General features: G+C 41.9%; 1 protein-coding gene across 10 annotated transcripts in view; it reads left to right on the plus strand.

Moving 5' to 3' along the window:
* Positions 1-11,784, plus strand: part of LOC119453516 (mitochondrial dicarboxylate carrier-like) — a 70,736-nt gene extending 58,952 nt beyond the window's left edge. For all 10 annotated transcript variants that reach the window (XM_049668209.1, XM_049668216.1, XM_049668208.1 and 7 more), the window contains one exon: positions 502-11,784. In XM_049668209.1, coding sequence (XP_049524166.1) covers positions 502-606 — 105 coding nt within the window. In that variant the 3' untranslated portion in view covers positions 607-11,784. The remainder of the gene's footprint in view (positions 1-501) is intronic.
* The last annotated feature ends 1,183 nt before the right edge of the window (positions 11,785-12,967 follow it).

Below are 12,967 nucleotides of genomic sequence, written 5' to 3' on the forward strand. Positions count from 1 at the left end.
TTAACCGGAGTCGAATTCATGGAAGGAACCAGCAATATCAAAGGAACCGAGCAAGGTATGAAAGGTCACGAGACAGCATCTGCGAATGTGGCTGAGGGGTGACAACTTGTGCCTTCATTCACGCCCTCTAGGTTTTCGACTTCATGAGCCGTGTTGGTGACTGGTGACGATCTGAACATGACAATGTCAATTTTTCTGTGCTGCACAGCAGGTTTTTCAAAATGACAGTTTTCAACGGAGACACGTGATGGTCAACATGGGCATCGTCGTTGGACAGTGATGCATTGGTGGTGCAATGTCGCACTCATTGGACATAACGAATGGGAATGTGATACACATTACCCCTTGGAAAGTAAACGAGACCAGTGGTTCATAGCATAAGAGCAGGGAAAGCATAATAAACAGGAATGTATCGATGAGGTTCTAATGTACATGTCAAGCTCATTTCTCCTCTCTTTTTTACTTTCGTAATGATTCCCACACCTGTTTTTCTTTTTTCAGGGCTACATCCCTGCATTTGTGCGACTGGGCCCACACACTATCCTGACCTGGGTCTTCCTCGAACAAATGCGCCTCAATTTTGGCATCCGCCGGTTGACGCACTGATCTTGAAGCGCCTGCTTCACCATGCTAGCAAGTTTGCGCAAAGGGTGTATTGCGTCGACTCTGTGGCAAAGTGACCCACCAGCAAAGTGACTTGCTTGTCGACTTTGCACTGTTGCAGAAGCACCCCTTAAATGATAGTGATGTCTTAGAGCCTGTTGACGTGCAAGAGGGTGTGGCGTCTGGGCAGGAAGTGGCTAGCTCTCTCACTTTGTTTTTATACTTTCATCGATCATATATCGCTGCTTCCGCTGTTCACGCTCAGGTGAGGTTGTCGCTGCCTTTGCACCTATTATTTTTATTTTTACTAATTCACGTTATTTTTTTTACTGAGACTGTTAACCCGGTTTCAACACATTGGTATGCTTCAAGACGGATAGAAATTATTTAGAGTCATCGTGAGCCATGTTGCGACATCCAGTGCTTCAGTACAAGGATGATACGAAGTCCATTGTACTGTGTTGCCTTCATGACCGGTGCTTTTGTGTTTGAGTAATTCGCACGCTATCCCTTCAGCAGTCATATAAGAGCTATGTATGCCTTCTAATGTACAATGCATGGATGTCAAATTGATGTAACATTTGAAAGATGGCACTACTGCTACAAATTCAAGGCTATTTATGGGCATGTTGGCAGCACTACAAACACTATCAAATGATTCTGATTTGTTTCTAAAAGCATGATATCAAGAGATAAATTTTCAGCCACCAAGCCTCATGGTGATGTTGGAAGTAAAACTTGTAACTTCAAGTGTTTTAGAGCAGTTTTTTCTGGTCTGAGGGCCATATTTGAAGAATGTTGTTTATGCTATGGGGCACCATCTGGACATAATTCTTATTGTGAAAGCTGTGAATAGAACATCCTTTATTAAAAAATACACAAGAGTGCAAAACTCTATGCCACAATAGCAAGGTTCCCTGGTCTTTCTGTATTTGTTTGCACAGCAGTGTTTTGTTTAAAATTGTGTCGTAATTTATAGACCCAGGGCTGCCTTAGTTTGTTGAACCATTTGATTTCAGCAGCTACCATGCAAAGGACTTGTGACTAGGCGTTCATTGTGCTCAACACTAGTGGCCAGTGGAATTCTCTTGGTCTGTCGCTGATGCACGAATGTTTTATTTCTGCGGCCACATCACGAGTAATAAAACTTAGAATGGCTTCTGTTGTCTATTACCGTATTTACTCGATTGCAACACGAGTTTTTTTTCCAAATTTTTGCTACCTGAAGTCGATCCTTGCGTTACAATTGAATACCGAAATTCAAGTTATCTAAAAAGTGCAATGATGCACCCACTTCTAATCAATGAGTGAAATATGCGAGTGAAAGTGAAATGTGCGAGTGAAAGCACGAGGGACGTGCACGTTCATGGAGAGCAAACGCACGGCGAAGAGCAAACATGGCGTCTTCCATCGCGCGAAAGGCCGTGGGGGGTGGGAGGGAGCGGAGGCGGTGTTTAGCTGCGGCACCAAATGGCGTATCTTGCGATCGGGCGCAAGGGTAACTGGCGACTCAATCCCCCAGGCGAAAGAAGAAAAGCCGGAAGGCAGCGCGGGAGGGAAGGGCCACGGCTTCTACTCTGCCACCAACTGCGTACTTGTACTTTGCGCGGCTGCGGGCTGTCGCGCGCACCGTATCTTGAACGCAATCTCTACACGGCTATTACCTTTGTACGTGCTGTGCTTTCGCCGCTTAGTTTCCGTTGAAGTGATAGACCGCATGAACTTTCACTCGCTGCTGCTGCTGCGCTTGCTCATGACAGCATTTTGACAGCAGTTGTCTGCGGTCGTCGAGTGGGATTGTCGAGTGTTTACTTGTGCGCGCTGACACCATGCTTGTTAATTCAGTTAGTAAGCAAATGTGTTCAAGTTTATACAGCCTATAAAACTACCATCCTTAATTGCTATCGCAACTATAATTTGCTATCGCAACTGATGCTTCGCCTTTCGGGCGAAGCTGCGACTTTTTCATGCATCCAGTGGTTTTCTTCTTTTTTTTTTTTGCTGGACGCAACAAAACGTCACCCCTCGCGTTACAATTGCGGTCACATTACAATCGAGTAAATATGGTATCTGGCATGTGGGGATTTAGGTTTCTTGCACTGATTTCTCAAGATCTGCAGCATGAGGTAGTTGTGATGAAGTTCTTGTGCGACTATTAATTTAATATTCTGCCTCACATGGCTTATGTCAGGCGGAATAATCTTTGCATTTAGCCTTGTCACCCAAGACTTCATGTAAAAAGCAGCGCTGTGTAAAATAAGTTGACAATCTATCGATATATTATCTGGCCGGGAATTATCATGCGAAGTGAGAGAGACATCATCAAAGGTGAAAAATTATTATAAAAGTGAAATCACCTTGGTGATTCAGTGTGAACAAGGCTTCTGTACGGGGGCCAAAACTTTGTTTCTCGTACTTCTTACCTTAGTTGGAGTGTATACTGTTTCATCGTTAAGCTGTTACCATTACCACTGCCGCCCTGGCCTATTAGCATGTACTAGCTAGCACATGTTACCAGTAAGCACTAGTGCTATTGGTAAAGCTGTCCATGTTATCTGTTATGCAAAGTTCCTTGGTTATCTTCTGCAAGTTCATACCTGCGCATTACAAACTTCTTCATGCTCTACAGAGAAGTTGTGATGAAACTTCTACTTCTCGTTGATCACTGCTATTGAATGGCTTTTTTTTTAAGGAGAGTCCTGACGCACATCTTTTAAGCTGTAGAAATTACCGCACGTTTCTTGCACATAAAAGGACATAATGAGGTATTCACCTTCTGGGTACTGAAGCTGAAATTGGTTTGTAGAAGCAAATATTACATTGGACCTCCTGGGTGCCACGCTATTCTGAATTCCACCAAAAATGGCCCAATTTATTACGGCAGAATTCATTACGAAAAGCAGTGTAGACAATATTTTAAGCATTTGCTTACCATATAGACTTGTGTAAGGACCACACTCCCAACTTGGCAGCCCAAAATTTGGAGAGAAAAAATTTTCAATGGAGAAAGTGGTGTTCGGTACCCTGATGCCACACGGGTGCATCAGCGAATTTTCGCTTGCTGCATGCTTCCACGTACCGCTACTAGATGGCGACAGTTGCGCCTTAACCTCTGATGCAATAGTACATCCAGGGATCCGGGGTGTGCACAAGTCAAGACTGCACCAGTGCCATTTTGCCGAAAAAGGTTCAGTCCCGTGTAAAGTCCGCACCTCGTCAAAATTGCAAAAAAGTGTGGCCCTTGTGTGAGGCTATACGTTATGCAAAATGTCAACCATTTATTGCAAAAGTCAAGCCTAATAGCATTATACAAGAAAACAAAACATATTGTTGACGAGAGAAATGAAAATTGAAAGAAAATGTAAAAGGATCTGCGACAAGCTAAGCTCATCCTTGGCCATTCTTACCAAAAATGTGCGGATGAACCCGGTTTGCCCATGACAAGAAAGAGGTTAAAATATTTAGGAAACTCAAGTGCTCTTTAGTTCACGTTCCTAGCATTTAGAGGTCTTGAACCTTCATTTAATGCAAAAGAATGATATCAAAATTGTCGTGTCGGAGTACTGGTAAAATATTCCGCGTTGTGACTCCTGTCGTAAATGCTGTTCCATAACATTAACCTTGGACATTCTTTTGCTATTCCATTTTTCATGCTTAGACTTAATTTGACTCCTTAAGGTCATGTACTTCAAAGTAGGAGCTGAATTCTGTATATACCAGGTTAGTTTGAATGTAAGCTTTACCCCCTAAGCGTGAAATTAAATTATGGCTTGACAGGGAGGGGGGGTCGGGGCCTTAATTTTTGTGTTATGTTGTAACACATATCTGCAAATATTTTTTCCTCTTAGTATTGTTGAAACTGGTGACAGATGCTATATTTTGCTGGCTAATGTTTTAAATTCCTTATAATCTCTCTGAAAGCAATGTAAGCATTCGATTGAGTGTGTGACAGTGTATGGCTGTGATTTATCTAGTCAGTTATGTGGGCACATTTAACATTGTGATCCCATTGTAGATGGGATCGAGATACCATCTTTTTTTAGCACACAAAAAAAAATGCTTTCTTTTCCTTGGAGTTTCAAGTTTGTCAGCACCTAATTAAAAGTAAACTTTCTCGTCAACAAAATCTCATGCTGTCACAGACATTGTCGCTATTTGAAATAAAAAGGTAATTTCTCTTTTAATATTGGGTATAGGGCACAGTTGCATGTTTTGGGCTATCATGGTGTTTGATAGATGTACACCCGTGAGCAAAAGTATACAGGCCACAGGGTCACCGAAAAAACTAAATTTCTTAAGAATTAACATGCTTAAACTGAAATGTACGAGTGCACTAGAAAGTTCGCAATGCCAAGTTTGGACTGCAGTCCTCAATTTCAAATTGCATTCGCAGGCAGTTGAAAAAAATCTGCTTTATCACGCAATCCCTGGTCCGTATACTTTTTCTCACGGGTGTTCATGCCTTAATGTTGTTTCTTCTCTGGGTGTGCGATGAGTAACAAGTAGATATGAATAGTTTTAATTAAAGTGAATTTCTGTTTCCAATTACTCGCCTATATGTTCAGGTATTAACAAGCAATTACAGATGTTTCATCTTTAATGTATCGCTGCTTTCCGAGTTGTGAGACTGCCTTACTCAGGGCATGTGCTGAAGTTGGTTGCTTCGCACTGAACAGTTTTTAGTGCTTGAGCATGCATCGCTATTTGTGGTATTCTGTGAAGACTTAAAAGCTGAAAAATTCTAAGTGTTACCACAAACTATGGCTTGTGTTGGCGAGTTTTTAAGCTGATGCTTGCAGACATTGCTTAACTGTTACGTTGTGTGCAACTATTGGCCATTTGGCAAAATCTAACTTGCACACTACTGTGTGAATGTGTTTGCAGACGGCATGGCCGCTAAGATCACAGATAAGCTCCCAATCTCGGAGGCCAAGCTGCATGTTAGTCGCAAACTTGCTGACTAGATAGATATGTAGGCCACCCTTTGTATCAGGGTCTTTACAGGTGTCACCTTGCCGTGAAGAAAAGTTAATGTGGTCTACATTTCCTTTATACCTGTGCGATTGGGCCATAGTGCCACCTTGAAAGAGGCAGCAGAAACGGGTCGTGACACATGTTGTGCAGACCATGAAAGTGATGCCAATTGTGACACCTCTTCATTGCATGTGATGTGACAGCAAACGTGACAAATTTTGTTGGAAATGTGGAACATGTGTGTGCAACATGAATTTTGCCGGGAAGGTGAGTCATGCTTTCACGAAGCTCCGAGGTGCAGTTTGAAAATTGCCCTAGTTATCTAGTAACCTTGCTTGAGGTGGTATATAAAGGTGTCCTTACAAGGCTAGGCGATGCCTAGAGGTTAGTAGATATGCAGGCACACGAGCTTGACAATTGCTCTGACATCCCAACTGCTCAAAAAATGTGACCAGTTTGCACATTCCAAGTCTTGTGTGGGGATCAGCAGATTTGTCATGGCCATTAACCGAAGCCATCTTTCCTGCAAGTTATTTATCTTGATGACCTAATATCAAATGCAAGTTTGGCCACTGAAACGATTTTTCTTTGTACAAAAAGTCAGAACTGTGAGAAACTTATCGGTTTAAATGGTATATGGCTAAACCGATATGACATCTAAGGCTTGGCATTTTATGTTTTTGGTTTGTTATTACTACCGTGGTGGAAATGGTTACAGCATGATTACTAGAGCCTTGAGCACTCTTCGTAACTTCAGTCTCATATATGCTGCGTTGAGAACATACACGCTAATTCTCTTTTCAGCATTGTGTTATGACTGTGTTCATATGCATATTTGCTTCTTTAATTGTCTTTCCTGAGGGGACAACTTGAAGTCTGTGAGACTGTTATAATGTTAACTGAAGTTCTGCTAATGTTTACTTATATTCTTGTACCTGAGTTTTTATATTGGTCATGTATTATGCATCCCTTTATTGATTTGTTAAGTTTGTATATTATGTTTTTTTATAACCTCTCAAGAGCAACGTGAATTTGGTGATCACAAGTTGCTTTAGCTGTACAAGATAATCACCTGTACCTTACACCAAAATTGGTATTTTATTTGAGCATATCCCGCATTTTATTTGATGGGTTTTAGATATGAAAATATTGTGAATGAATGCCATTGTTTGTTAGTTTGTAGTATATGTTGCCTTGTGGGCAGCCCTCGGTGACAGCAGATTGTGGCAGACAAAATCTCACTCACTTTTTGTGTGCAATTTGAATTTTTTGTTGAGTGTCATCTACCTAAACTTCATGTCACAAGTCATTTGCAGCACTGTGGAAGCTGCAAGACTCCTTAGCCAATAGGAAGGCCGAATGCCTCTCGAGATGTGTTCATCTGTGTCTTCTCAGCATCTGTTGAATTCGCGGTATATGACATGCATGTGCAAAGATCCTATTATGTTATGTATCGCTGTAACATATCATGAACCAAGCGAAACCGGAACTCTCTAACCCCTCCATTAACCAGACAGTTACGCCTGAAACTCTATTCCACTGTGTAAGGATATTATCTCTGAATGCCTCGTACCTTCAGCAGTGCTGCAAACGACTTGTGAGATTGAGTGTTGTGAGCATATTTCGTTGTGAACAAAAATCGTTGTGAACATATTTCACAACGATTTTTAAGGTACCATCGAAAGTGCAGCCCTCAGGCTGAATGATTTGCCAAGGTGCAGTTTCCACGAAATGTTAACGCTGACAGTAAGAGGTCTATTTGTGAGCACCCTTTACTGTCAGTTAGTTGTGGTAAAGTAACGATAACCTAAGAGTTGACTGATTTATGCGGTTTAAATACAGGTATTTTAAAGAAAGGGCACCATGGAGCAATTTTCTAACAAGGTGTAGTAGAAGTACGCGCTTGTTTCTCAATAAACATAAGTTCTAATGACAACTCGTTTACATGTACCTTTCCTGATTTTTTGGTTTTGTTTCCATCGAAAGTATATTTGTGACTTGTGCAGCCAACTGCATGAAAGAACTGAAGCATATATTAGAGAACCTTAAGCTCGTTTTATGCAGCATTAGTAAAGCATTTTTCGAATTACACTTGTTCATCATTTTGATGCTCGAGTCGTGAAAATATAGAGATGTGAATTGTAAAGCTGCACTCATTTTCATGAAAGTGTCTCCTCCCCTCTGTACACATTACACTGTGAAAAATAGTCTGTTCAATTTATGGATTTGCCGTACAATTGATGTTGTACCTGTCTAGAACATGTTGTTGGGCTAGTTGGTGCATCTCCCATAGCAAGAGCCACTGTGCAAATAAACATGACACGAACAGCCATGGCCATTCTCCTCTTGATGTGATTGGTTCCCATCGGTTCTTGCACACCTTCTGCTTTTGCCTTTCTCAAAATCGTATGGAACAGGTTTATGGGATGAAAGTTACGGACCAAAACACTGATTGATGTGTTAAACCACTCACATACAAGACTTTGTTTCTTACCATGGCAACTTTGCTGTTCATGTTTCGATGACCAAACTGACCGATCGCCAAATACAAAAATGTTTTTTTGTTGTAGCTAACTTAATGTTAAGCCTAACCTAATAAGATCCACAAAGCTGTTTTGCACGGGAATCCATCTCTACAGCCTTTTCTTGAGTTACGGGACCCATTCTGTGTAATGTACGCAATGAATATCACTTATGTAATGACAAAGAACATCCAGACTTGGTCCTCAAAAAATGTGGCTTTTCCTTGCAGGCAGCACAGTAAGCTAGCAAACTGTAGTATGTTCCTTTGGGTTCTGTTCATTTGCACATTGGTTATTACTACTGATATGCAAAGCTGTATTCAAGTTTTGCAAGCTGTGATGCAGCTCATTGCTGCTTGTTGCTTGTGTTCTTGAAGATACGCACAGTGCATTTCTGTGGTGTGCTGAAGTTGCTACTTGTACCGTACTCTCTGAGCTGGATATCGTCGTCCCTTTGTAATGTGTTGTTCAAAAGAGCTTGCGGACAGTGTTGCTGCCTTGCTCATGTTGCTCTGTGCTTAGGAATACTTCTAATGTGAAGAAAGCTGTCTTTCAAAGCTCTAGAAATGTAGACCTAGCAAAGAACAATTTGTTGGCGGTATTTGCTGTTGTACTGTATTCTAGCATTGCATAGTTGTTGGTTCGAGAATAGAAATTATTCAGGGAGTAGGATTTGTACTGCTAGACCACATTTGAATGAAGGCACCAGAACTGCAGCAGAAGGAGGTAAATGGATTCAAGAACAGAATTGGGAAATAAGTAAAAGTGTCCACGACTGGCCTTAGTCATAGAAATTGGCGTTAATGTATGCAGTCATTAATCATTTTTGTCTTTGCAAGAAGCACTCAATTATTCTTTGAAAGAATGTTGGCTTGGCATGTTTGTATTTCATTGTAGTAGACCAGTGTACAACACTGTTCCTGTGTTGTGTGCTGGTCTTCTACAGTGCAATATAGACAATCTTGACTGTCAAGCAGACTATTCTTGCCTGCAAATATGAAGGCGTCTGCAACCTTGACACAATATTGACTTCTCTGAAAGTGAGCTCAGCGAGTGAATACGTGTGTACATGTGAACCCAGCAACCTGAACGCATTGTGTTACACAGTATTGTTCCACAACAACTGTGCTTCATTTTATAGTGGAAAAGGTATGTTTTGGCATACCTAGGCATGGGAGCACTGCTGTCCTGTCACTTAACTACTTCATACTGGTAGCTAGTATTTATGGTGCACCGTGAGATCTCACCAGACAATAGGGAAAAGCAGCACATTCTGGACATGGTGTGATTCACCTAGGCAATGAAAAAGATAATGCCATGTTGTTTAACAGAACTTAAGAGCATGCAAGGCTGTCTCACAGCACTGAGAACTAGTAAAAGCATCAACTGTTACGAGAATTAGGCATGTGGATATAAACGGTGGCAGAATTTTCCATTTCCGTACGTGTGTACATGTGAACCCATTTACTTGCTCCTCAAATTAATGGCTCGAGCTTGAGTAATGTATCTCTGAAGGTGGTGCTAGCCATCTAGTCGATGGACTTAAGTTCCAATGCCATGGTGCACATTCCTAGAGTATTTAAAAGCATGTCATAACTCGGCTTCGGTGCATCTGATTTATGTTGAGCAATTACTACATTGCAGTTCCGGAAGTAAAGCATTCCTATAGAATCTAATAATAGTGAGTACACCATGGCATTCATTTTGACCATGATAATTGCATGGCGATTGGGCAGCATCAAATAGACATGCCGTTTCTGTATGTGTTTTAATCGGAAGTATAATGGAAATGTGCTTCATGTGGTTGTTGTTTCACCCTTGCTTGTGGTTCTATGAGGCGTTCTGCAAGGTATTCTAGGAAAGCGTTACCACAATTGCTTCTGCTATTTTGAGTGCAGTGTTGTTATCCCTGTCATACCTGCCAAGTCTGCCGGATTACCTGGGAGACTCCCGGATTTGGACTGTTTCTTCCGGTTGTACGGTTGACAGGAAAGTCTTCCGGAAAGTGCAGTTATGTTCCGTTTCTATCCGCGTCCAGCGCTTTGTCAGGCCACATTGGCAAAAAGAATCCAATCCAGTTGGAAGTTCATCGCGCAAAAAATTTTTAAGAAAGTAGTAGGGAAGCCCTACCTATACATGTGCTATTTTGCGCGGGATCGAATCCTGGCCACGGCGGCCGCATTTCGATGGGGGCAAAATGCGAAAACACCCGTGTACTTAGATTTAGGTGCACGTTAAAGAACCCCAGGTGGTCTAAATTTCCGGAGTTCCCCACTACGGCGTGCCTCATAATCAGAACTGGTTTTGGCACGTAAAACCCCATAATTTAATTTAATTTTAACATGTGCTATTTTGTTAACTGCAGAGCCATTCCTTACGCTGATGGGGTTGTTGGGTGCCCTAGTAGCCCTAGCCTCATTAAGCTAGTGGGCGAATGCCGCGTTCCGCCACTAACAACAATAGACTCGCCATCATTCTCCTCAGCATGAGCTTTTCAGCATTGCGTAGGCCCACGGCAGTCATGGCTTTAAAAGCAAGGAGTGCTAGCGCAAAAAGTGTCAAGTATTTTAATGTAGTGCTCAGCCGAAGTGACGCTGGGTATTTTGTTGATACCACAGAGTAATGCAGAGTGCAAGTGGCAATTTAACATCGGGAAAAATACGAGGACGCAGTGCCGCTCGTCCATGTGTCGCTCATCTAAGACGCTGGGAAACGTTATCCTCGAGTATGTGAAAGAAATGAAATTCTTACAATCAATCATTATCTGAAGAATTTTTGAACACCTGCTGTGATTGCTTAGTGGCTTTGGAATTGCGCTGCTAAGCACGACTTCGCGGGATAAAATCTCGGCCACGGCGGCCGCATTTAGTTGGGGCCGAAATGCAAAAACGCCCTTGTGCCGTGCATTGGGTGCACGTTAAAGAAGCCCACGTGGTAGAAATTAATCCGGAGTTCCCTACTACGGCGTGCCTCATAATCAGATGGTGGTTGTGGGACGTAAGACCTGAGAATTTAAATGAAATTTTAAAGAATTTTGATGGCAGAATGAGCAACAACGAAATGCTTGCAAAAGTGAGACATTGATGTTCACGTGGTCAGTTGTATATCTGTAAATAAAATTGTAAGGAAGTTCTCCTGTCAGTACTTGAAAATATAGACGTCAGGGGGGGGGTGTAAACGATTGACTCCCCCCTCCCCGGTCGGAAGATCTCCCGGATTGAGTTTCTTCGAACTTGGCAGGTATGCCCTGTGGTCACCAGTATGCATTCATACTTTGATGTTTCTCTGTGGGCATGTGAGCACTGCACCACTTCTCAGAATTGCATCAAATAAAGGACATAGTATATGTTGGTTTGCCATGAAACCTGCTCCTTTGGAGGTGGAGTTTCAGTTTCAAAAAAGAGAGATAAAACTTGGGTATCAATAGAGTGCATATTTCTCTGTGGTTTTGCTTGTGTGTGTACTACCAGTTGAGCATTGTGAAATGACAAACATTAATATATTTTTGTAACACTATTCTTTCTCTCGTTAAAAGGAGACTAAGAAAATTTTATTTTTCTCTCTTGTTTGGGTTGCTCTAATGCGCATTGGGGTGGGACATATAAGGCACAAAATCAGCGCTTGCATAAGTGTATTTTTGTACAGTGTTGCCCGGTTATGCAATAATAAATGTTGTGGTGGTCTTAAGTGCTCTTGTGTGTTTCACATGATGTTTTCATAATTGCATCTAAATGTGCCCCCATCAGTGAGAGTCAGTTAGTCTGATGGTCTGTTTTAGTGCTGCCATGTAAATACTTCGTTCCTGTTTTAGGCAAACTTTTGCTCCAACCAATGCCAAAACAATACCCATACTTTTCGGCAGTGCCTTACAAACTTTCTTGCTCTAACACTGCAGTCCAGAAATTATTCATATCATCCGAGATTATTAATTAAGTTATGCCTTCAGTTGCCTTTGTTGTCTTCAGATAGATTGGCTTCCAACGGCAGCTGCTTCAAAGGCAGACAGTTATTTTGTGAGCAAGAGTGCAGTTTTGAGAATGTTTAATGTAAAAAGAAGTTAACACCTTTGGAAGTGTGCAGTTGTTGCATAATAATATTCATTAATTAATATAGAAAACACATTTTTTTCATCTAACTTTTAAACATGTTCTGTATTCTTTAATATGACCTTTTAGTTGGTAAAAACACAGCCCCAAAGTTTAAAATAAGGTAGTTAATGCCAGTGCACCGTTAACGCCCGTGTGCGGGCGAGAATGCAAGGGCAAGGCATGAAGGATGTTTGCTTGGTGCGCACCCAATGGTTTGGAGGTCACGTGATCGAGACCGCGCTGGTCCACGGCCGTGCAGGATAGGCAAGGTGAGATCGAGTGCGCAAGGGGTGAGTGCTTGTCTCCTCCCTAACAGTGTTTGCTATCATGTCTATTACGTCCACAGCTCACGCTGTGTGAGAGATGCAACGGGCAGAGCACCCACGCACCAAGAACGGATACATTGCGCGCACACATTGCACGCGGGAGTGGAAGTGCAGTATACTCATTCTTCTCGACCTGCCACGCAAGTGGCTTATTAAGCTACCTAATATTTTCAAAGTAAATTGCGCCATATCGTCTGCAAAGTACGACGTACGCAGGAGCTAATCATGATAGCTTCGAATTGTAATTCGAACATACCAGGAAGACGTAATTCTCTTACGATGAAACTCAAAGACAAAGCTTCTTGGAGGACAAATATCCATCTGTATGCCAAAAAAGAAAAGGTCCATGTGTAATATTCTTGGGATATTTGTGATAGGATATCTGAAACATGTCGATCACATGCTTGTCAGTTATGTCACGATTAACAATAATAAATTCACGTGTGGCGCATAC

This window comes from Dermacentor silvarum, chromosome 5 (assembly GCF_013339745.2).
Source record: "Dermacentor silvarum isolate Dsil-2018 chromosome 5, BIME_Dsil_1.4, whole genome shotgun sequence".
Classification (NCBI taxonomy): Eukaryota; Metazoa; Arthropoda; class Arachnida; order Ixodida; family Ixodidae; genus Dermacentor; species Dermacentor silvarum.